At 50.4% G+C, this 24,628-nt stretch overlaps 2 protein-coding genes across 4 annotated transcripts in view; one reads left to right on the top strand and one right to left on the bottom strand.

Moving 5' to 3' along the window:
- FBH1 (F-box DNA helicase 1) overlaps window positions 1-5,408 on the bottom strand; it is a 46,524-nt gene extending 41,116 nt beyond the window's left edge. The window contains exons 1-3 of one of the 2 annotated variants that reach the window (XM_066551075.1): window positions 5,365-5,408; window positions 1,881-2,050; window positions 506-993 (exon numbers count right to left, since the gene is read on the bottom strand). In XM_066551075.1, the coding sequence (XP_066407172.1) occupies window positions 506-993; window positions 1,881-2,049 (657 nt within the window). In that variant the 5' untranslated portion in view covers window position 2,050; window positions 5,365-5,408. Of the gene's footprint in view, window positions 1-505; window positions 994-1,880; window positions 2,312-5,364 lie in introns of those variants that run through there. The other variant, XR_010783756.1, reaches the window with a different exon arrangement.
- Window positions 5,409-8,560: 3,152 nt separating this feature from the next.
- ANKRD16 (ankyrin repeat domain 16) lies at window positions 8,561-23,881 on the top strand. Of its 2 annotated transcripts, XM_066550152.1 has the most exons (8): window positions 8,561-8,897; window positions 9,986-10,206; window positions 14,054-14,096; window positions 14,926-15,034; window positions 15,975-16,136; window positions 20,051-20,129; window positions 21,646-21,835; window positions 23,381-23,881. In XM_066550152.1, the coding sequence occupies exons 1-7, from the start codon at window positions 8,566-8,568 to the stop codon at window positions 21,804-21,806; spliced, it is 1,107 nt and encodes a 368-aa protein (XP_066406249.1). In that variant the 5' UTR covers window positions 8,561-8,565; the 3' UTR covers window positions 21,807-21,835; window positions 23,381-23,881. The 2 variants fall into 2 exon arrangements, with proteins under 2 accessions (XP_066406249.1, XP_066406250.1); XM_066550153.1 differs by lacking the exon at window positions 21,646-21,835.
- The last annotated feature ends 747 nt before the right edge of the window (window positions 23,882-24,628 follow it).

Here is a 24,628-nt window from a genome sequence, read left to right as displayed (position 1 = left end):
GGGAGACATGGATGATGCCATGGGAAGAATGATGGGATTTAGAGGCACAAAGGGAGACATGGATGATGCCATGGGAAGAATGATGGGATTTAGAGGCACTAAGGGAGACATGGAAGATCCCATGGGAAGAGTGATGGGATTTAGAGGCACAAAGGGAGACATGGATGATGCCATGGGAAGAATGATGGGATTTAGAGGCACAAAGGGAGACATGGATGATGCCATGGGAAGAATGATGGGATTTAAAGGACCAAAGAGTGACATGGAAGATCCCATGGGAAGAATGATGGGATTTAAAGGACCAAAGAGTGACATGGAAGATCCCATGGGAAGAATGATGGGATTTAAAGGACCAAAGGGAGACATGGATGATGCCATGGGAAGAATGATGGGATTTAGAGGCACAAAGGGAGACATGGATGATGCCATGGGAAGAATGATGGGATTTAGAGGCACAAAGGGAGACATGGATGATGCCATGGGATGATCCCAGAGCATTCCTTACCCGTGGATCCCGGATTATCTCCCTCCAGCAGCGACACACCAGGCTCAGGTTCTGGTACAGATCCAGCACTGGCAGGAAAGCAAAAATGTTCCTGAGGACTTCAGGAGGAAGATCATCCATGGATCCCTGAGGAACCTGCCAGCTGCGAGTGCCCAGGAGCCCGTACTGGGGATCAGGGAGGGGCTCCACCTCCAGCTCTTCCCATTCCTGCTTGATCCCGCTGCGCTCTGGAATCTTCTCCTCAGGCTCCTCCCAGAGATCCTGCTCTGCTTTGGGAATTCTTCTTTTCCTGGAATGGGCCCTGGGAGGTGGCACCGGGTCCTGGGGGTGCAGGGAAAGGGAGGGGTGGCTGAAGGAACCGGGAGGTGCAGGGGCAAAGGGGTCCAGGGGCTCCTCCTTGATCCCATGGCTCGGCATCCTGGCACTTCCCGCTTGCGGTGACTTCAGGATCCCGAAGAAATCCGAGATCTTCCTCTGCTGGCCCAGGGCTGCACGAAGGGGAAAAGCGGGAATGAATTCCATGGAAAACAGGGAGTGATTTGGGAAGGATGAGGAAGGATTTGGGGTTTTGGTGGCACGTCCAGGCTGGGCAGGGAATGTTCACTGGGAAGGCAGCCAGGTACAGACAGAATTCTCAGGAAAATGGGGCTGAATCCCACATCTGCCAGGGATTCAGGGTGGGTTTTGTGGGGTTTCTGCTCAGCCACAGGTGTGGAGGCAGCAGGATTTGGGGAATAAAATGAAATGAAATCTAAAAAAAAAAAAAAAAAGGGAATAAGAAATAAAATAAAAACAAAACATAAATATATAAACCAACATGAAATAAAGAAATGAAATGAAAATAATTAAATGAAAATAATATAAAATTTGAAAAAGTAAAATTAAATTAAATGCAACAAATAAATAAAATAAAATCATTAAATTAAAAAAATAAAGTGAATAAAATCACAAAATCTCACAGAGAGGAAATGGGTCAAGGAAACTCTTTTTAATGGAATCCTGGAATGGGTTGGGTGGGGAGGGACCCCAGAGCCCCTGCAGTGCCACCCCTGCCATGGCAGGGACACCTCCCACTGTCCCAGGCTGCTCCAGCCCCAGTGTCCAGCCTGGCCTGGGGCACTGCCAGGGATGCAGGGGCAGCCCCAGCTGCTCTGGCAATCCCAGCCCAGCCAGGAATTCCTCATTGCCAAGATCCCATCCCTGGCTGCCCTCTGGCACTGGGAGCCATTCCCTGGGTGCTGTCCCTGCAGGCCTTGGCCCCAGTCCCTCTGCAGCTCTCCTGGAGCCCCTGGAATGTGCTGGAAGCTCTCCCTGGATCCCTCCCTTCCTCAGGGGAGCATTCCCTGCTCTCCCAGCGCAGCATTCCCAGCAGTACCTCTGGGATGTCTCCGTGTGCCGTGGATGGGATGAAGGCCCCGGTTTCCCGCTCCTCCTCCTCCTCGGGGCAGGCTCAGGGGCTGCCGCAGCGGGGCCGAGCCCTCGGGGCTGTGGGCCAGGGCCGCGCACTCGGGGGCTGTGAGCTGCCGCCTCCGGCAGCGCCGCATCCTGCGGGAACAACGGCAATCCAAGGGGAACAACGGCAATCCAAGGGGAACAACGGCAATCCAAGGGGAACAATGGGAATCCAAGGGGAACAACGGGAATCCAAGGGGAACACAGAAATAAATCAAAGGGAAAAACCAGAAATCAAAGGGAAAAAACAGAACTGTGCTTTCACTCTGGAAATCTGAGAGGCCACAGGGTTTCAGCAAGAGTGGAGAGAGACCTGAGAGCTGGCTCGGTTTGGATATTTAGGGTTTGATTTAGTTGGGGTATATCTAGTTAGGAATTCCATCCCAACCAGGAATTCCTAGAGAAGCTGTGGCTGCCTCTTAATATATATATATATATAAATTATATATTAATTATATATTAATACATATTACATATAATATATATAATATAAATTATATATTAATATATATTATACATAATATATAATAATATGTAATATAAGTTACCATAGTATAAATATAATTATTCTATAAAAATTATAATATTTAATTCTAAGTATAATTATTGTATAATTATTATAAGCATAGTATTACTCTATTAATATATCATATATATATACATACAATCATATTATAATATAATAATATTGCATTATTTATTTATAATAATTATTGTATTATAATTCTATTACTTATATTAGTATGATACTGTTATGTTATTATTATATTAGATTATACAATATTAACAATATATTAATGCAACATATTATAGATTGTATCAAATTTATAATATATTTCTATAACAATATAATTGTATATATACCATTTTATATAACAAATATAATTATATCACAAATATAATAAATTATATAATATGTATATATATAAAATACAGTAATATTATAATATAATCATTGTCTTTCATATTTATGCATTGACCTTTACAAGTTATTTTTAATCACAACAGTTTTAATATAACACAATTTATAATCCCTTTTAACTACTTTTAAAATATAATACAATCTGTCTGCTTTCATATACACCATGTAGCTTATGTAAATAGCAATAAAATAATTATTTTATAGCTTAGGTCTTTGCATAATATTAATATAGGAACTATGTAATTAAATTTAATTAAAATTAAATTAAAATAATTATGCTGAATTCTTTTATTTACGTAACTAACTCAGATAATGGCATAAAATAACTATGTTGATTCAATATATTTGTGGAGTATCTTATCTAAATGATAATATTTCAATAACAAGAACCAAGACACCAAGAAAAGCATTCCTACTAATTCACACATATATAAAATATACATAAATAATATATATACAATATTGAAATATATATAATCCTCATGAATATGCATTTAACCAATGTAATAAAAATATAGAAGAAAATTATCTTAATCTAATGGTGTGCTTTTGGCAATTTGCACTAGATATATATAGAAGAAGAGATGAAATAAAATGAACCAAAATTAAAAAACCAAAATAAAATAATAAAAAATAAAATAAAATTTAAAAACCAAATGAAGTGAAATGAAGTGAAATCACAAATTGACTTTCCCAGAGAAGACATTGGTTAAGAAAACTCTTTTTCATGGAATTTATGGAACCCTTTTATCCCTTAGTAAACTTTTAAAACTTGGAAAGAACCAGCCTTGTTCCTCACACCCTGGATCCAACATTCCACCCCCCAAACTGAGCCTTTCCAAGCTGGGATCATTCCTCATCAGAGGAAATTTAACCCATTTGCAGTTTAAAAAGTCCTCCTGGGAATTACTCCCATTAAATAACCAAACCTTACTTGGAACAGGCACCAACTCCTCTCTTCTGGCCACCACAAGAACCCCACAAAATGCAATTTTTTCCACAAAAGAAGCCGAACCCAGCAGGAGTGGCTGTCACAGGATGAGCTCCCTCCTGCCAGCATCAGCAGTTTCACTTTTGCTTCCTTTAATTTATTTATTTCTCTTTAACCCGTCTGCAGCAGCCCCAAAAATGCCCCGTTTTCCTCCTAGGGCAGGGTCCAAGGATCTGCCTGGTTATTCCTTGGGATGATTTTAGGGTTTTTTCCCGACCTGAATGATTTTATGGATGTGCTGCTCCTTCCTTTGCAGCCCAGCAGAGTTAAAACCACTCAGCTCCCCGGGGAGGCTGTTTCCCAACATCCCAATTTCCTCAAAATATGGGAAATGAGGGAAATAAAAGGGGAAAAAACCCAATCCAAGACACTCCTGAGGCTTTTAGGAATGTGGTGAGGGAATTTGGGGCTGGATTTGATGATCTTTTTCAACCTAAATCATCCCAGGATTCTACTTAAAAATGGAATTTCTCAGGCTTCACCTGCATTCCTATTTTTTCCCAATTTCCCATGTGGCTTCCAATGCCAGCCAGGACACGACATTCCAGCTGGGAAACCAAAGGGTCAGAGGATGGAGGGGAGAAGCTCCAGGGGGATCACAAATATTTGGGAGGAAGCTGGAGCTGCTCCCTGTTTTCCCCCCAGAATGTCCTTTCCAAACCCTTTTCCCACATGGATGCACCGACCTCGTCCAGAGCGTCCCCTCATTTCCGAGCCCCCCAATTCCAAAACCCCCTCAGAGCCAACGCCCCAATTCCAAGGATTCCCTCATTCCCAAGGAATTCCCTTTTTAACCCCTTTTCAGCCAACAGCCCCCCTGTTCACTACCCCATCCTGTTACCCCTCATTCCCAATCCCTCGATTCCAAGGATTCCCCCCTTTTCCAAGGGTCCCCTCAAATCCCAAGGATTCCCCCATTCCCAAGGCACCCTCAATGCCAAGGGTGCCCTCAGTGCCAACGCCCCAATTCCAAGGATTCTCTGGTTCCCAAGGAATTCCCCTTTTAACCCCTTCTCAGCCAAGAGCCCCCTGTTCATTCCCCCATCCTGTTACTCCTCATTCCCAATCCCTCGATTCCAAGGATTCCCCCATTCCCAAGGGTCCCCCACGCCGAAGGAGCCGCCATTCCCAAGGTCCTCTCAATGTCCAAGCAGCTCCGCAGTGCCAAAACCCCCTTCAATCCCAAATCCGCCCTCATTCCAAAACCCCTCAGTTCCAAGGATTCCCCCATTTCCAACGGTGCCCCCAACGCCAAAGGAGCCTCCATTCCCAAGCTCCCCTCAAAGCCAAAGGTCCCCCACAGTGCCAAAAGCCCTTTGAATACCAATCCCCCGCCTTTGCCAAGGGTCCCCTCAGTGCCAATCCCTCAGTTCCAAAGATTCCCTCATTCCCAAGGGCTCCGCATTCCCAAAGAAACCCCATCTCCAAGGAAACCCCTTCCGTGCCCCCCCCACGTTGCCCAGAAATGGTCGCGCCCTCCTCCCGCGGCCTTACCCGCTCCCGGCGCTCACGGCCCCGCGCGCTCCACCGGCCCCGCCCCCTCCCCACTGCCCAATCAGCAGCCAGATCAGCGCCCAGCACTGTCCAATGGCGCAGCACTTCCGGGTTGGGCGGGGTTTATTTACCTCTCCCATTGCGGTGACGTCCGTCCCTCCGCGTGTGACGTCACGAGCGCTCCGCGGCGCGCGGGTGCGTTGGAAAAACCGGGAATTTTCCCGCGGGAATTGCGCGGTCTGGGATAAGATGGGGAGGGAATGAGGGGGGGAATCCCGGACTGCGGGAGCGGCCCCTTCCCGGGAGCCCTGAAGGGAACGGGAATTTCTGATTTTTTTTCCTGAGGAAAAAAGGAATTTTTTTGGTTTTTTCCTGAGGAAAAAGCGAATTTCCCGTTCGTTTGGGAGGGAAAAGGGACTTGCTACTTTTCCTGGAGGAGAGGCTGGTGTCTGGCTGTCCGCAGGGAAAATGAAGTTATTCATTTTCCAGAGAAAAAAGGGAATTTCAGGTTTTCCTGAGTAAAAAGAGAAAATTTATGTTTTTCCGGCTGGCTTCTGGCTTTCCTGAGAGGGACGGGAATTCTTGAGTTTTCCCAGAGGGAATGGGAATTTCTGTTTTACCAGGGGGAGAGGCTGGTTTCTAGTTTTCATGAGGAAAACCAGAAATTCCTGGTTTTCCTGAGGGAGAAACCCATTCCTAGTTTTCCATATGAAAAAGCAAAATTCTGTTTTTCCTGATGGAGTGGCTAATTCCTTGTTTTCTCAAGGAAAAAGGAAGTTCCTGGTTTTCCTCAAGGAAGAGAGACTTTCAGGTTTTCTGGAGGAAGTGGTGGGGGGTCCTGGTTTTCCTAAGTAAAAAGAAATTGTCCATTTTTTCCTGAGGAAAAAGGGAATTTCAGGATTTGCTGAGGGAGATTCTGGTTTCTGTTTTTCCTAAGGGAAAAAGGGAATTTCTTTTTGCCTAAAGGAGAGACTGCTTTCCTGTTTTCCTGAGGGAAAGGCTGATTTCTGATTTTCCAGAGGGAAACTGAATTTCTACTTTTTCAGAGGTTTCTGGGCATCTCAGTGGAAAAAGAAACTTTTGTTTTTCCTGAGGGAAAAGGGAATTTCTGTTTTTCCTAAGGGAAACGTCAGATCCTGGATTTCCTAAGGAAAAGAAAATCCTGTTTTACAGAGGGAGAGACCAGATCCTAACTTTCCCAAGGAAAAAATGGAATTTTTGCTTTTACTGAGGGGTGACTGCTTCCTGAATTTCAGAGGGAGAGGAAAATTCCTGCTTTTCTTGAAGGAGAGGCCAGATCCTGGTTTTCTGAAGGGCAATTTTTAATTATGCTATGAGGGAGAAGGAAATTCCTGCCCATCCAGAGGGACAGGCCAGTTCATGGATTTCCTGAGGGAAAAATTCCCATTTTTTTGGAAGTAGACACTGGTTTCTGCTTCTCCCAAGGGAAAACCTCATTCTTGCTTATCCCAATACCCCAATCCAACCAGGGTATCCTACAAAATCCCAGGTTTTTTACCTCTTTTCCCTCAGGCCCGGATCCATGGTGGAGCAGGAGAGGCCATGGCAGCTTCTGAGGCTGGTCCAGGAGGGAAACCTGGATGTGCTGTGGGATTTGTGGATTTCCTGAGGGAAAAATTCCCATTTTTCTGGAAGCAGACACCAGTTTCTGCTTCTCCTGAGGGAAAACCTCATTCCTACTTATTCCAACCCCCCAAACCAACCAGTATATCCTCCCAAAATCCCAATTTTTTGGCTTCTTTCTCCTCAGGCCTGGCTCCATGGCTGAGCAGGAGAGGCCACAGCGGCTCCTGAGGCTGGTCCAGTAGGGAAACCTGGATGTGGGATTTATGGATTTCCTGAGGGAAAAAAATCCCATTTTTCTGGAAGTAAACACCAGCCTGTGCTTCTCCTGAAGGAAAAATCTCATTCCTGCTTATCCCAATACCCCAATCCCACCAGGATATTCTGCAAAATCCCAGGTTTTTTACCTCTTTTCCCTCAGGCCTGGCTCCACAGCAGAGCAGGAGAGGCTGTGGCAGCTCCTGAGTCTGGTCCAGGAGGGAAACCTGGATGTGCTGTGGGATTTGTGAATTTCCTGAGGGAAAAATTCATGTTTTTCTGGCAGTAGACACAGGTTTCTGCTTCTCCTGAGGGAAAACCTCAATCTTCCTTATCACAACCACCAAACCAACCAGGATATCCCCCAAAATCCTGATTTTTGGCCCTTTTCCCCTCAGGCCCAGCTCCATGGCAGAGCGGGAGAAGCCATGGCAGCTCCTGAGGCTGGTCCAGGAGGGAAACCTGGATGTGCTGTGGGATTTGTGGATTTCCTGAGGGAAAAATTAATGTTTTTCTGGCAGTAGACAGCTGCCTCTGCTTCTCCTGAGGGAAAACCTCATTCCTACTTATCCCAACTCTCCAAACCAACCAGGATATCCTCCCTAAATTCCCATTTTTTGACCTCTTTCCCCTCAGGCCTGGCTCCATGACAGAGCAGGAGAGGCTGCGGCGGCTCCTGAGGCTGGTCCAGGAGGGAAACCTGGATGTGCTGTGGGATTTATGGATTTCCTGAGGGGAAAAAATTCCCATTTTTCTGGAAGTAAACACCAGCTTGTGCTTCTCCTGAAGGAAAAATCTCATTCCTGCTTATCCCAATACCCCAATCCCACCAGGATATTCTGCAAAATCCCAGGTTTTTTACCTCTTTTCCCTCAGGCCTGGCTCCATGGCAGAGCAGGAGAGGCTGTGGCAGCTCCTGAGGCTGGTCCAGGAGGGAAACCTGGATGTGCTGTGGGATTCAAGGATTTCCTGAGGGAAAAATTCATGTTTTTCTGGCAGTAGACACAGGTTTCTGCTTCTCCTGAGGGAAAACCTCAATCTTCCTTATCACAACCCCCAAACCAACCACGATATCCCCCAAAATCCTGATTTTTGGCCCTTTTCCCCTCAGGCCCAGCTCCATGGCAGAGCGGGAGAAGCCATGGCAGCTCCTGAGGCTGGTCCAGGAGGGAACCCTGGATGTGCTGTGGGATTTGTGGATTTCCTGAGGGAAAAATTTCTGTTTTTCTGGCAGTAGAGAGCCGCCTCTCCTTCTCCTGAGGGAAAACCTCATTCCTGCTTATCCCAACTCTCCAAACCAACCAGGATATCCTCCCTAAATGCCCATTTTTTGACCTCTTTCCCCTCAGGCCTGGCTCCATGACAGAGCAGGAGAGGCTGCGGCGGCTCCTGAGGCTGGTCCAGGAGGGAAAGCTGTCTCTCCTCCGGGATGAGCTGAGGCTGGATGAGATTCCAGAGGCTCGCAGCTGGCGCTGGGGACGTTTGGGAGATTCCCTCCTGCACCACGCAGCTCGCTCGGGACACCGGGATGTGCTGGAATTCCTGGTCCAGGAGGTTGGGATGGACATGGAGGTGGCTAATGGAGACTACAAGAGACCCCTCCATGAGGCTGCTTCCATGGGACATCAGGAATGTGTGTCCTTCCTCCTGGAGAGAGGGGCGAGCGTGGACTGCTTGAAGAAGGCTGACTGGTAGGTGCTGGGATTTGGGATTGGGTGGGGAAGGTGGGAATGTGGCTGCTGGAGGTGGTGTTTGGGATCGTGGAATGGATGGGAAGGAGCTTAAGGATCATCCAGGCCCACCTGGGACACCTTCCCCTGTCCCAGGCTGCTCCAGCCCCAGTGTCCAGCCTGGCCTGGGGCACTGCAGGGATGCAGGGGCAGCCCCAGCTGCTCTGGCAATCCCAGCCCAGCCAGGAATTCCTCATTGCCAAGATCCCATCCCTGGCTGCCCTCTGGCACTGGGAGCCATTCCCTGGGTGCTGTCCCTGCAGGCCTTGGCCCCAGTCCCTCTGCAGCTCTCCTGGAGCCCCTTCAGGCCTGCAATGTGCTGGAAGCTCTCCCTGGAGCCTTCCCTTCCCCAGGGGAGCACCCCCAGCTTTCCCAGCCTGGCTCCAGCCCTGGAGCAGCTCCATGGATTGCTCTGGATTTGCTCCAGCAGCTCCATGTCCTTATATTGGGATCCCAGAGCTGGACTCCATGTGGGATCCCCTGAGTGGAGCAGAGAAAGCAGAATTCCCTTCCCCTGCTACCCACACTGTGGATCCTGTTGGATTTTTGGGAGAAATTCCAGCCTTATCCCTACTTTCCCCCCGTTTCTCCTAAAAGCTGTAAATTACTGCTCCACTCTTCCCTTAGGGATGGGCATTTCTGGAAAAAGAAAACGAGGATTCTCCCCTGCTCCCAGATGAAAGCCTGGGAAGGTCCTTTGCAGCTGAACTGCCACAAGTCCACAGGCAGCATTCCAGAGCTGGGAATTGAGGCTGTGCCAGCCTGGAGCTGAGGCCAAGATTCCATGAGCCTGGATTTGTGTGGCCATGCTCTTCCACCCATGGATTGACACCAGGGAGCTCTGTGCTTCCTGAGGCATATCCAAACCTTTGGGAAAAGTCTCATTTGCCTTAAAAACCCAGAAAGCACCGAGGGACTGCATGGAAAAGGAGCTTGGAATATTCCCAACCTGGAACAACAGTGCTGTAAAACCTCCTGGATCCTCAGGCAAAGCACCTGATTGAGATTTGTTGTGCCAGGTTATTTTGTTTCTCTGGATCTTCTTCCAGGACTCCCCTGATGATGGCTTGCACCAGGAAAAACTTGGAAGTGATCAAAACCTTGGTGGAGCACGGAGCCAACCCGTTGTTGAGGAACAAGGATGGCTGGAATTGCTTCCACATTGCCAGCAGGGAAGGGCATCCCGAGGTGCTCCGCTACCTCCTGCATGTGTCCCCAAGCTGCTGGGACACGGAGAGCACTACGGGGAGAACTCCTCTGCACACAGCAGGTACACCAGGGGTGGACCCAGGGAAGCCTCTGGAATCTCATCCAGCCTCAGCTCATCCCAGAGCAGGGCCAGGTTTCCCCCTGGACCAGCCTCAGGAGCTGCCATGGCTTCTCCTGCTCTGTCGTGGAGCCGGGCCTGAGGGGAAAGGAGTCAAAAGATGGGGATTTTGTGGGATATCCTGGTTGGTTTGGGGGTTGGGATAAGCAGGAAGGAGGTTTTCCCTCAGAAGAAGCAGAACCAAGTGTCTACTTCCAGAAAAATGGGAATTTTTACCTCAGAAAATCCTGCAGCACATCCAGGTTTCCCTCCTGGACCAGCCTCAGGAGCTGCCGTGGCCTCTCCTGCTCTGACATGGAGCCAGGCCTGAGGGGAAAGAGGCAAAAAAAATCAGGATTTTGGGGGATATTGTGGTTGGTTTGGGGCGTTGGGTTAAGCAGAAATGAGGTTTTCCCTCAGGAGTAGCAGAGCCTAATGTCTACTTTCAAAAAACCAGGAATTTTTCCCTCAGAAAATCCACAAATCCTTAGGTTTTCCCTCAGGAGAAGCAGAGCCTGGTGCCCACTTCAGAAAAATGGGAATTTTTCCCTCAGGAAATCCACAAATCCTGCAGCACATCCAGGTTTCCCTCCTGGACCAGCCTCAGGAGCTGCCGTGGCCTCTCCTGCTCTGCCATGGGGCCAGGCCTGAGGGGAAAGGGGCCAAAAAATCAGGATTTTGGGGGATATTGTGGCTGGTTTGGGGCGTTGGGATTAGGAAGAATGAGGTTTTCCCTCAGAAGAAGCAGAGGCAGCTGCTTCTCCTGCTCTGCCATGGAGCCAAGCCTGAGGAGAAAGGGGCCAAAAAATCAGGATTTTTGGTTGGTGTGGGAGGTTGGGATAAGCAGGGATGAGGTTTTCCCTCAGGAGAAGCACAGGCTGATGTCTACTTGCAGAAAAATGGGAATTTTTCCCTCAGGATATCCACAAATCCTGCAGCACATCCAGGTTTCCCTCCTGGACCGGCCTCAGGGGTCACCACAGCCTCTCCTGCTCAGCCATGGGGCCAGGCCTGAGGGGAAAAGGGCCAAAAAATGGGGATTTTGGGGGATATCCTGGTTAGTCTGCAGTGTTGGGATAAGCAAGAATGAGGTTTTCCCTCAGGAGAAGTAGAAAGTGGTGTCTACTTCCAAAAAAATGGGAATTTTTCCCTCAGGAAAGCCACAAATGGGCCTCTTGGAATTCTTGGGCTCCTTGGATCAAGTCCATCTCTCCCTGGCACAGAGGGATCCGAGCTCCCTTGGAATAGGGATATGATTTTCCTTCATGGTGTGAGAAGCTCCCCAGCTCCAAGCACATCCTGGCATTTGCAATTCCTGAAAGCAGCAGAGCTGCTGAGAGGAACTTTTTGGGATCTGTCTGGGGATGGATTTCTTTATCACAGCCTCAAGCTGGGCCTGGAGAGGTTCAGGTGGGATATTGGGAAAATTCCTTCCTGGAAAGGAATTGTAAGAATTTGTAAGCATTGGGGTGAGCTGCCCAGGGCAAGGGTGGAGTCCCCATTCCTGGAGGGATTTAAAATCCATGTGGATGTGGCACTTGAGGACATGGGACAGTGGTGGCCATGGCAGTGCTGGGAATGGTTGGGCTCAAGCACTTTTCCAACCAAAATGACTCCATGATTCCAATAATAAACTCCAAATCTTGAAGTCCCCTTGCTCTCATGCCATGGTGAGAATTCCAGGGGTCCTTTCTGCAAAGGGGAGGGATAATCCCTGCTGGGAATATTCAGGAGCTGTTGTTGGAGCCCACCGTGTCCAGTTCCCTTTCCCTTCCCTTTTCCTTGCTTTTAAGGGAGATCTAAAGGGAATGGGCAGGTTTAGGAATCCCAGGCATCCTCAGGATAGTTGGGAAGCACAGGAGGGCTAGGACCACATCCAGAGTGGGAATCAGGCTGTGTATCCCAGGTCTCAGCAGCAGAGATGAGCCCTGCCTGCCCAAACTCCTTTCCCAAAGAGTTTCATTGGGATTGACTCTCTGGAAAAACCCGAGGTGCTGGGAGGAGCCCCTGCTGTGCTGTCACTCCCGTGGCTTTTCCAGCCCTTGCTCTGTCACTCCTGGCTCATCAGCAGTGACAATTCCAGCCCTTGGGCACCACTGAGTCCTTGTGCTTGACCTGGGAGTGCAAAAACCAGGGAATGAGTTGGTGGTGGGATCACAGCAGGTTGCCCAAAGTGGCTGATCCCGATGTTTTTTATGTTCTCCCATCCCTGCCCAGTTCTGGGTGCTGTTTCCATGGAGCTTGCAGCTCCTCTCCCTGCAGGAGGTGGGTGTTGGGTTGGGATCTGGGAGCTGAGGGGCTGGGACAGGGTCAGGAGCAGGGTGAGCTCTGGGATTTGGGATTATCCTGTGGGAAGGGGGCAATTCTCGCCTTGAGGCAAACTCTTCTTCCTGCCTTGGGGTATGGGAATACAGCTGGGATCCAGCACCTGGATTCTGTTTCCTAGAGGTGTCTCCACCTGTGTGTTCTGTGGCAAAGCCACCCATCCACAATTTGGGTGGATTTCTGGAATTTTCTGATCCAGCCAGACCCTGGAGCAGCAGCTGGAGCGGGAGCGACTGGGAATGGGGAAGGGCTGGAATGATGGAATTAGGATTTAACCCCCCAGTGCAATTTGGTCCCAAACTGCTGCTCCCTGGTATCCCCACACTTATCCCATGGGATATTCCCAGTTCCCAAGGCAGGAGCAGGGGTGGGGGGCTGGAGCTGGTGTTGGAGCTGCTGGGGGAAATCATGGCAGGACCAACTGCCTTTGCCATGGGTTTCCATGGATTTCCATCCCAGGGGTGTGCATTTGAGCACATTAACCCGTGACCAGGCCAGCTGCCTTCCTGAAGGGTCATTTTCTCCCTCCTGCAATCATGTTTTATATGAATGAGAGTTGATTCCTTCAGCTTTGTTGTTTCTTCTATCCTGAGGGAAGAAAGCTGGGAAGAGGTAATTAGAGGATGTGGAATGCAGCACTGGATCCCAGCTGTCCCGAGTCTCTGTTCCTGATAAAAGATGGAATTGTGAGAGGTTTTTCTTCCCATGACTTGGATTCATCAGCTTAGGTGAAGAACAGGCAGGGAGCAGGAGCAAAGAGCCAAAATCCAGGAATCCTTTACTGGGATTCCAGCTGAAAGCTGTTCCTGGGAGCACACATTTCCCAGGAGCCCTTTTTCCATCAGCTGATGGAGCAGCTCCAGCCTTGGTTTGATATTATTTTTCTCTTGAATGTGTTTCATTTGTTTTGCAAAATGACCTGCAGGGAAAAAAAAAACCAAAAACAAAACCAAAAAAAAGCTGGATCAAAGCTGTGTGAAGTGAAATGTTTAAAAAAAAATCAAGAAAAAACTGGAATATTTCACTACCTCGGGTTCACATCCTCCCCCTCTGTTGTTGTTTTCTCTCTGAGATGGGTGAGGATGATGAGGTGGGAGTGGCTGAGGAGGGCTGGGAATGTTGTCCAGCATTTCCCCAGCTCCCTGCTCGGTGTTCCTTTTGCTTCTCCCACATCCCAGTTCAGGAATGAACAAATAGCTGGGAGAAACCCTCTTTGTTCCAGCTGAGTTCTGTGGCAGATGGAGCCAGGCAGTGCCCATTCCATCCATCCCTTTTCCCTGCTTCACCTCACATTTCCCAATGGCATCAGAGGAAGGGAAACCTTTTTATTTTAAATCCACCAAAAAATTGATGGGAATAAATCCCCTTGGAGCCCCTTCCCTCACCCCAAAAGGATCAGCAACCCGAGCATGCCTCACTGTAGGAACACAATGCCACAAACCCACAACCAATCCATGTTTTTCCTGCTTTCCCCATCTTTTCCCAGCGATGCACGGCTGTTCCCAGGTGGTGGAGCTGCTCCTGGAACGGTAAGCAGGCTCCTTCCAGCTTTTCCTCTCCCAGCTGCCATTTCCTGCCAGGGTTTGGACACAAAGGAGGCTTGTGCTGGCCCAGCTGCCCTGCCCTCCATCCCGAGGCTGGCTCCTCGTGCTCCAGGTTCTTCCCAGCTGGGAAAGGGACAAGGATTCCCTGGGGATGGGCTCCCTCTTGGTTGTGACACAAACCCCAGTTATGTAACTCAGCCCTGGCTTTGTTTTCCCTGCTGATTCATTCCCAGTGTGACAACAACCAAAGCAGCTTCCCCAGGCTGGGCTTATCCTTGTTTTCCTGGGAAGTTGCTGGGAAGTGGCTTTAAAGCAGCTCTGTTCCCTTTCTCTGTTCTCCCTTCCCAGAGCTGGAACAGCTTTCCTTGGGCATCACAGCTCATCTCAACCTGTCCATGCTTGGCCCAGCATGAGCAGCTCTGTGATCTAAGCCAGGCTTTAATTCAGTTTTCTCTCATTTCACTGGAGTTTAACCTGAATGACATTGATGGGCTCTGATTTTGTACATCATTCCATGAGGATCTGGTTATTCCCTGCTTCCAGTGCACTCCTGGTCCTTTCTGGAAACCCTCTGGCCAGGAAAAAGGGAATTATAAATGATCTGTAGAGCCCAAATGAGCTGAACCAGATCTCTGATCCCAAAAAAAACCCCACAAATGATTTCCCAGGCCCTAAAACACCAGGACAAGTTTATCATGGTGCGTGGATGAGCTTTGCATATTCCATTTTCAATCCCAGCTGCTGAGAGTCTCCTTCATGAGGATTTTGGAGCTGCCCACAGCTCAGTGCTGGTGTTTCCTGCTGTCCCTTGCAGGTGCCAGTACAAAGCTGACAGCAGGGACAGCTGTGGGGTCACTCCCTTCATGGATGCCCTCCAGAACGGGCACGTCGGCATCGCCCGGCTGCTGCTGGACAAACACCAGGTGGGTGCCAGGATTGCTCACTGCCTCCTCCAGGAGCTGAGCCACGTGTTCATCCTGACTGGAGTGTCAGGAAGCAAATTGCCAGATTGTAAAGAGAGGAATTGTGTGAAAAAGGCAAATTCCCGCTGGAGATGAGAAGGGTTTGGCTGAGTGAGGCTGTCAGGGATCAGCTCCTGGGGCAGGAATCATGGAGTGGTTTGAGTTGGAAGACCTTTAACAAAGTTTAAAGAACTTTAAAAATCATCTCATTCCACCCCTACCACAGGCAGGGACACCTTCCGTTATCCAAGGTGATTCCAAGCCCTGTCCAGCCTGGCCTTGGACACTTCCAGGATCCAGGGGCAGCCACAGCTTTGGTGGTAAATGTGTCCCCAGAGCTGGTGGAGTGGGATGGTGACACCAGGCAGTGGCAGGAGGGAACAGGACATTGCCAGTGCTCCAGGGGCAGCTGTGGCAGAGCCAAAAGCAGCTCTTGGAATGCCAGCACTCGGCATGGAGGCTGCTGTGGATAACGTGGAAATGTCCATCCATGAGTTATCCAGAGCTCCTCCCTGCCCTCCCTCTCTCCTGGCAGCTCCTCTCCTGTGCTGGCTCCCAAAAATCCCTGATTTCCTCCAGGGAATGCCATTAGAGCCAATTGTGCACAGCAGGAACCAGACCACTGCAATCAATAATTTATTGATGATTGATTGATTGATTGATTGCTGGATGATCCCAGCTGCTTGGGGACCCTCTCATGGCTGATTCTCCCAGAGGTGTTGGTCAGATCCTGGATTTCCTAAGGAAAAGGAAATCCTGTTTTCTGGATGAGGAAGTTTGCTGTGGTTTTAACCTCACATTCCAGGCACTGAGGGTGGGAGAGCTGGGACACCTCATGGAGGTTTCCAGAGGGTGGGATAAGTGCACTTTGTGTTATTTCCCTGCTATTCCTTCACTGCAGGCCTGTCCCACAGCTGTGGATGCCCTGGGTGCTCAGGCCCTGCACAGGGCAGCTGTGACAGCCCAGGATGGCTCCATCCAGTTCCTGGTGGCCGAGCTGGGCGTGGATGTCAACGGGACAGCGACGTCCCTGCAGCTGCCAGCCCTGCACTACGCAGCCAAGGTTTGTCCCTGCTCCCAGATCCCCTTGGAAAAGCCTGGGCCAGGCACCTGAACCAGGCTGGATCAGGTGTTGGCCACCATGGAGGAATTGCCTTCCTGGCTCATCCTCTGCTACTGTCCATCTGCTTCTGGCCAGGCCCATTCCCCGTCCCATTCCTGGCCAGTCCCATTCCCAGTCCCATTCCTGACCAGTCCCATTCCCCATCCCATTCCTGGCCAGTCCCATTCCCTGGCCCATTCCCCGGCCCATTCCTGGCCAGTCCCATTCCCCGGCCCATTCCTGGCCAGTCCCATTCCCAGTCCCATTCCTGGCCAGTCCCATTCCTGGCCAGTCCCATTCCTGGCCAGTCCCATTCCCCGGCCCATTCCTGGCCAGTCCCATTCCCTGGCCCATTCCTGGCCAGTCCCATTCCCCGGCCCATTCCTGGCCAGTCCCATTCCCTGGCCCATTCCCCGTCCCATTCCTGGCCAGTCCCATTCCCTGGCCCATTCCTGGCCAGTCCCATTCCCTGGCCCATTCCTGGCCAGTCCCATTCTCTGTTTTCTGGGCATCAGAAGAAATGTGGGCAGCAGGGCGAGGTTGGGATTCTCCTCCTCTGCTCTGGTGAGATCCCACCTGGAGCACCAGATCCCAGCCCTGGGGCCAATAGCAGGCGGACCTGGAGCTGCTGGGGGGAGTCCAGAGGAACCCATGGAGCTGCTCCAGGGCTGGAGCCAGGCTGGGAGAGCTGGGAATGTTCCCCTGGAGAAGGGAAGGCTCCAGGGAGAGCTTCCAGCACATTGCAGGCCTGAAGGGGCTCCAGGAGAGCTGCAGAGGGACTGGGGCCAAGGCCTGCAGGGACAGCACCCAGGGAATGGCTCCCAGTGCCAGAGGGCAGCCAGGGATGGGATCTTGGCAATGAGGAATTCCTGGCTGGGCTGGGATTGCCAGAGCAGCTGGGGCTGCCCCTGCATCCCTGGCAGTGCCCCAGGCCAGGCTGGACACTGGGGCTGGAGCAGCCTGGGACACTGGGAGGTGTCCCTGCCATGGCAGGGCTGGCACTGCAGGGGCTCTGGGGTCCCTTCCCACCCCTGGAATTCCAGGTTTGTGGAATTCCAGCTGCCTGCAGAGGAGGGACAGGACATGTCCAGAAGTGGGAAAGGAGAGCTGGGAACGTGGGGGGAGCTCCCAGAATTTTATCAGTGTCCTTCACACCAGAGTTGTTGTGAATTCCAGAACCATTGGAGCTTTCTCCTCCTCCCAGCCCGTGTGGGGAGCAGAGCTGTGGGTCCTGCAGCATTCCCTGGGAATGCAGAGCAGATCCCAAAACTTCCCTGCTGACCAGGATCCGTCCTGGGATCCAGCTGGCAGGGACATTCCCTCAGATCCAGGGATGTTAAACCCAGGATTTTGCATTCTAGTGGGAATAAAACCTCATCCCAGTGCTCTGCTCCTACAAAACCATCTGGGAATGCAGAACAGATCCCAAAATTTCCCTGTTGAGCAGGATTCCTCCTGGGATCCAGCTGGCAGCATGGGAATGTCCCTGCTCACTTCCAGGGATGTTAAACCCAGGATTTTGGCTTCTAGTGGGAATTAAACCTCATCCCAGTGCCCTGATCCCACAGAAACATCTGGGAATACAGAGATCCCAAAATTTCCCTGTTGAGCAGGATTCCTCCTGGGATCCAGCTGGCAGCATGGGAATGTCCCTGCTCAGATCCAGAGATGTTAAACCCTGGATTTTGGCTTCTAGTGGGAATTAAACCTCATCCCAGTGCCCTGATCCTACAGAAACATCTGGGAATACAGAGATCCCAAAATTTCCCTGTTGAGCAGGATTCCTCCTGGGATCCAGCTGGCAGCACAGGAATGTCCCTGCTTCTAGGGACATTCCCTCAGACCCAGGGATGTTAAACCCAGGATTTTAACAGCACTCTGAGCCTTGTAGTGGGAATTAAACCCCATCCCAGTGCCCTGCTCCTACAAAACCATCCGTGCCACTCCCTGGGAATGCTGGCACCATCCAGCCCTGCCACAAAGGAGCCCTTTCTCCCATTTTCCTGGCCTCCTGCTCCCAGGAGCCACGTTCCAAGCCCTTCTGGTTGCCAAGGGTACGTTGAACAGCAAGGCTCTGGGGGGATATAATGTGCCTTGGAGAAAATCCCAGCTCCTGGCTGGTTTGGGAATGACTGGATGGGATTCTCTCCCTTCCCTCCCCAGGCTTGGTGTCACTTTGTATTTACAGCACCACTTGTTTGCCTGGTGGGTTGTGTTTTTATCTCCCTCTTTTCTTATTCTTTTGCATTTATAAACACATGAAAATCAAATTATTTTTTCAATTCAATTTGCTTCCAGGGCTGTGGAAGCTGCAGCAGTTCCTGGCTCAGTGGCTTTGCCTTGGACTTGGGTTTGCAGGGAAATGGGAGCCTTGGGATCAGGGAAGATGCTGTGGAATCCTGTGGGAATAGGGGGAAAAGAGAGGGGAGGGGGGGATAAAAAGAAGAGCTTTCCATTCCCAGGCTGCAGGACAAAGACTAATTCATGGCATTGAGGATGTAATTCCAAAATCAGGCATGTTATTTAGGGAGAAAGGATTTATTTCTGGAAAGGCCTGTGCAGGGTAGAAGGAGGTGGGGGCTGTGCTGGGTTTTTGCCCTGTGGAATTTGAAATTGGCTCCTGGCAGAGGAGGGAGGGAGGACACAGTGCATTGTGGCTGGCTGGGTCTCCTCCCAGGGGATCACAAATCCTGGAGGAATCCTTTGGGAAATGCCAGTGCCTGAGGGAGGCAGATGAGCAACAGCCCAGATCAGCAACAGGTTCTGCTCCTGGAGCTGGAATATCCTTGGAAACATCAACTCCAGATGCCCTGGGAATTGCAGGGATTTGAACTCAGCATTGGAGAGACCTCAGAGCCCCTGCCAGGGCCTGAAGGGGCTCCAGGAGAGATAACCTGGGACAAGGCCTGCAGGGACAGCACCCAGGGAATGGCTCCCAGTGCCAGAGGGCAGCCAGGGATGGGATCTTGGCAATGAGGAATTCCTGGCTGGGCTGGGATTGCCAGAGCAGCTGGGGCTGCCCCTGCATCCCTGCAGTGCCCAAGGAAGGATTGGAGCAGCCTGGGATAGGGGAGGTGTCCCTGGAATGAGCTTGGAGGGCCCTTCCCACCCAAACTGCTCTGGGATTCTGGGATTTGGGACACTCAGAATCCATCCCGAGGGATTTTTATGGAAAATGGGGAGAGAAAAGAGAGGAAAAGGGAAGGGAGACCCTTCATGGTTTGCTGAGATTCCAAGTGAAGCCCCTGGGTCCATGAATGTCTTGGAGAGGAGATGGATCCAGTGTCAGGCTGGGAGAGCTGGGAATGTTCCCCTGGAGAAGGGAGGGATCCAGGGAGAGCTCAGAGCCCCAGGCAGGGCCTGAAGGGGCTCCAGGAGAGCTGCAGAGGGGCTGGGGCCAAGGCCTGCAGGGACAGCACCCAGGGAATGGCTCCCAGTGCCAGAGGGCAGCCAGGGATGGGATCTTGGCAATGAGGAATTCCTGGCTGGGCTGGGATTGCCAGAGCAGCTGGGGCTGCCCCTGCATCCCTGCAGTGCCCAAGGCCAGGGTTTGGAGCAGCCTGGGATAGGGAAGGTGTCCCTGCTGGGGTTGGAATTTGCTGATCTTTAGGGATTTTTCCAACCCAAACCATGCTGGGATTTTAGGAAGCTGCCTGGTGGCACCTTTCTGGCCAGTTCCCATGGGATGACATGAGTCCCTTGGGATAACCATTGCTGCCTCGTGGATCTGATCTGAAGGCAGCTGAGCCAGATTCCCACCTGCTCCAAGATCCTCCTGGTGCCCCCAGACCTGACCAGGACAGGGCGGATCTGTGCAGCCCCAGGTGAGGGGTGGATGCGAGCCCAGAGCTGATCCCAAATTCCACGTTCTGCAGGAAGGACATGGCCGCACCATCCAGACCCTGCTGTCCCTCGGGGCTGATCTCCAGGCCAAGGACGGGAAGGGCCGTTCTGGTGAGAATTCCAAGCTGCTTTTCCAAGCTTTATGTGACAGCCAAGAGCTTCCATAAGCACATCCCAACCTCAGCATGCAGGGAGATGCCAAATCCATGGATACATTTGCTCTGGGAGCAGCATGAGGGATCATCCCAGGGGTTTTTTGGGCATTTTGCATTCCCTGGCTTTCAATTTGCTGGAATTTCTGCTGGGGCTTTTCCCTTGGGGGAAGAACAGAGACCCAAATTGGGGATTTCCTGCCTATTTTTCACCTGAGGAGCTCCAATGCTGCCTCTTCCCCATCAAATTTGGCTGGAATGATCCTGTTGGAAGCAGGTTCGACGGACAAACACAAGGATTGAGCTCTCCAGCCTCAATTCCTCAGCAAACAGCCTGGAAATGGCTGATGAGCAAATAATCCCAGAGAGCTGGCACGGAAATGGAGTTGCTATAGCGATGCCGGAGCGTCGGCATTCCCAGCGGGAAAGGCTCAGGCAGCTCTTGCATCAGCATCTCCCAAAAAAAATTAAAAATTACAATTAAAAAAGACACATTTGGTTCAGCCATTGCCAAAATTGGCGAATTCCCCAGCCCTGGGGTTTGGTTAAAGCCATGTTTTAGTGGTGCCATCTCTCCCTCTGCCCCCTCAGTGACTAAATCCGAGCTCTGCTGAGCTCATCCAACCCTGGGATGTTTTTTCCTGTGGCTCCTCCTTGGCTGGGTTTGGGTCACTGCGTCCTTGGGAAGCTTCTCATCCACATCAGGATTATCCAGAGGGATCAGGATGCCTCCTTTGGATTAGATGGAAGGAAGATTTTTAACAGTGAGGCTGGGGAGGGGCTGGGCTGGAATTGCCAGAGCAGCTGGGGCTGCCCCTGCATCCCTGCAATGCCCAAGGCCAGGCTGGACACTGGGGCTGGAGCAGCCTGGGACAGTGGGAGGTGTCCCTGCCATGGCAGGAGGGTGGAACTGGGTGACCCCAAACTCAATCCTGCGATTCTATCCCAACCCAAAAACCATCCAGGTGGAACTGGGTGACCCCAAACTCAATCCTGTGATTCTATCCCAACCCAAAAACCATCCAGCTGGAACTGGGTGATCCCAAACTCAATCCTGCAATTCTATCCCAACCCAAAAACCATCCAGGTGGAACTGGGTGATCCCAAACTCAATCCTGCAATTCTATCCCAACCCAAAAACCATCCAGGTGGAACTGGATGATCCCAAACTCAATCCTGTGATTCTATCCCAACCCAAAAACCATCCAGGTGGAACTGGGTGACCCCAAACTCAATCCTGTGATTCTATCCCAACCCAAAAACCATCCAGCTGGAACTGGATGATCTTTAACTGGATGATCCCAAACTCAATCCTGCCATTCTATCCCAACCCAAAAACCCAAACCCCTCCACAATCCCACCGTGGCAAACTCGTTTTTCCCCCTCCACCTGTTTGTTCCCATGGGAATGCTGTTTGCCTGCAGAGCAGGGTGAGGCAGGGCCAGGAGGTGACCAGGCTGGTGTTGTGTCCCCAGCCCTGCACGTGGCCAGCGCCGGGCAGCGCGCGGGGGCCGTGGGGATCCTGCTGCGGGCCGGGCTCCAGGATGCTCCTGATGCCACGGGAATGCTGGCCCAGCAGCTGGCCAGGAGCCCTGATGTCATCCAGCTCTTCCAGGGAACACCGGGCAGCACCTGAAGAGGAGGAGCCTGCTCCTTTTCCACGTGGTACAGTGGTTATTCCTTATCACAGGGGTTCCGCGCTGTTGTCCCCTATCACAAAAGTTCCACACCTCCTTGGTGTTTCTCATGGGCAGCTCCTCAGAGCTCTGACTCTTTATTCTTCACAAGGCACCCAACAAACTCCAGCTCTCTCCTCACCCCCTAACCCACTCTTTTACAGCACTCATCCTCACTGGACACAGCTGTGGCCTGCTCCTAATCTTTGATAACTGGCCCAGCTGCAGCTCCTTAGGGGTAAGATCACTTTCCACACAATCTTTATTTTCTTACATTCTATCCCCCCACAATAAACTGCTTTTCCCATCCAAAGTCCAGCTGTGGGATGGAGCCTGTGGCACGGGACGTGATGGTCACTCAAGGGCACAGCCCAGCACAGGGTCCTGCTGTGCCTCAGCCCATGGATCCAGCCTGTCCAGATCCCTCTGGCAGATGCACATCCCACCCAGCCTGGGGTGACCCCAGAACTGACTGAGGGTGCCCTTGATCTGTTGCCATCTTACTGCAGGGGCTCCATATCACAAAAGTTGTCTCCTCTCACAAACATTTCACACCTTCTTGGTGTTTCTCATGGGCAGCTCCTCAGAGCTCTGATTCTTTTTCACAAAGCACCCAACTGACTCCTGTTCCCTTCTCAACACCACCCCACTCTTTTATGGCACTTCTCTTCTCATTAGACACAGCTGGGGCCTGTTAAAGTCAGGCCTGTTCCTGATCTTTGATAACTGGCCCAGCTGCAGCTCCTTAGGGGTAAGAGTACCTTCCACACAATCTTTATTTTCTTATGTTCTCTCCCCCTACAATTCCTTGCCAGATTTAGGGAAAAAGCTGATTTAAATCCCCAATTTGATCCTCAAAGTGAGGAACCTCTTTAAATGAAGGATCCCCCAAATAGGGGACTTGCCCCATAAAGAGAACTCCCTTCAGTTGTATCCCCCACTAACAGGAGCACCTCCAAAATTAAGAACTCCCCTCAAATAGAGGATCCTCCCCTAAATTGAGGAAAAAAACCCTCAAATTGAAGACTCCCTAAATGGAAGACCCCTCCCCAGACTGAAAACTCCCTCAAATTGATAAATACCCTAAACAGAGGAACCCCCAGGTTAAGGAGCCCCCCAAAACTGAGGATCCCCCCAAGTTTAGGTCTGTCCCCAAATAAAGAACCCCCCATAAACTGAGGATTTTTACCCAGAATGAAGCAGAGGAGCCAAGCTTGGCATTTGGGAGTAGATTTAGGAGAAATGTTTTAAATAGGATTATCTCAAGAGATAATGGACATGGTGGGTCTGGGCTCTTCCCTGGGAGGGTGGGGAGGCCCTGGCACGGGTTTCCCAAAAAAGCTGTGGCTGCTCCACCCCTGGAAGTGTCCAAGGCCAGGCTGGAGCAACCTGGGACAGTGGAAGGTGTCCTTGTCCATTGGAATGAGATGATCTTTAAGGTCCCTTCCCACCCAAACAATTCCATGTTTTTATCACATTCCTGTTCTGATGCATCGTTATAAATTGATTTTCTTCTTTCACCTCTTCTGTGCAGCTCCCTGAAACAGAACCAGCCAAGGGAAGTGTCACTTCCAGGGATCCTCGTGGCTTTTCCTGAGAATTTCCCCACCCTGAACATCGCCGTGCAGAAGATCCACCTGGATCATGGATTTTCTAGCTCTTCATGGACCTGCTCTCCACTAATCCCTTAAACTGCTTTAATTTGCAATTTGATTTTTAATTTGACCTCTTTAGGTAGGACAGAGACTCCTGAAGCTGCTTCGACCTTTTGAATCCTTTTTGTAGCCCACAGCTGATCCCAAAACCTGCAGGAATCTGTAGTGGGACCTCAGCCTTGTGAGGACACCAGGGATCTCTGGATCAGACTAAAATAAGGAGGTGTTTTATCCCAGACTGGAATGCTGGGAATTCCCAGCACTGATGAACTTTAAATCCCAACAATCTGCTCTTGGAAGCCTGGAATACCCAGCAAGGTAAGAGCAGCTGCAGCTGTTGGGTTTGTGCAGCAGGAATTATAAATTCCATCAAAAACTGATGTGTTCTTCTCTGTTTGTGATGCCAAGAGTTAAAAACAGATGGAATTCTGCTTTTTTGGGGATGGCAAATATTAAAAATCAAGAAGGGAGTAAGTTAAGGTGTGCACCACGAGCCATGGCTGGGTTTGAGTGGGAAATTCCCACCTTGCTATCCCTGGATCAGCCCCTGGGTGGGTGAGGAAATTATTTTATTCCTCCAAAATGAATAAAAAAATTTAAAGGATTAAATTTAAATTTAATCCTTCAATTTAAAATTTAAGGATCCATGGATCCATAAATCCAGCTCTGGCCTCCCTACAGCAGGAAATGCAAGGGGCTGCTTCATTCCCACTTTTTATCATTTTAATAAGCCATGGAATAGCTGTGTTCTCCCAATATTGCTGATGAGAAAAAACAGTGGCAATGTTCCCAAATATCCATGGAAACACAGAGGGGAAACTCCTTAAAAACATGGGAGCACCTTCAAAACACAAAGTGGAACGTGCATTATTTTGAGGGTTAAAAAAGGAATGTGGATTCAGCTTTATGCCTGCAAAATTCCTCCAGGGAATTCTGCTTTTTCCAAAAACTTTTCCTTCCTGGTGTTTTTCTTCCCAAACAGGATTTTGGGAAATAGGAATGCAGTCTAATTAGGGGTGTTTGTTGGGATAGTTGGCAAATTTCCTATCAAAAGTGGTTCATGGGGTGCCTGGGATGGGATGGAAAAGCATCAGCTGTGGAGGGATTGGGGGGTCCAATTAAAGCCC

The sequence above is a fragment of the Molothrus aeneus genome, chromosome 5 (assembly GCF_037042795.1).
Source record: "Molothrus aeneus isolate 106 chromosome 5, BPBGC_Maene_1.0, whole genome shotgun sequence".
Lineage (NCBI taxonomy): Eukaryota > Metazoa > Chordata > Aves > Passeriformes > Icteridae > Molothrus > Molothrus aeneus.
Note: the sequence above shows the minus strand (reverse complement) of the source record. Positions and strands in the feature narration are given on the sequence as shown.

What these genes read in the sequence shown, in the direction of transcription:
- ANKRD16 (XM_066550152.1), top strand. Translation starts at nt 8,566, where the DNA reads ATGACAGAGCAGGAGAGGCTGCGGCGGCTCCTGAGGCTGGTCCAGGAG. An exon ending in TGCTTGAAGAAGGCTGACTG is followed by an intron (nt 8,898 to 9,985) that starts GTAGGTGCTGGG and finishes ATCTTCTTCCAG; the next exon opens with GACTCCCCTGATGATGGCTT. An exon ending in AACTCCTCTGCACACAGCAG is followed by an intron (nt 10,207 to 14,053) that starts GTACACCAGGGG and finishes ATCTTTTCCCAG; the next exon opens with CGATGCACGGCTGTTCCCAG.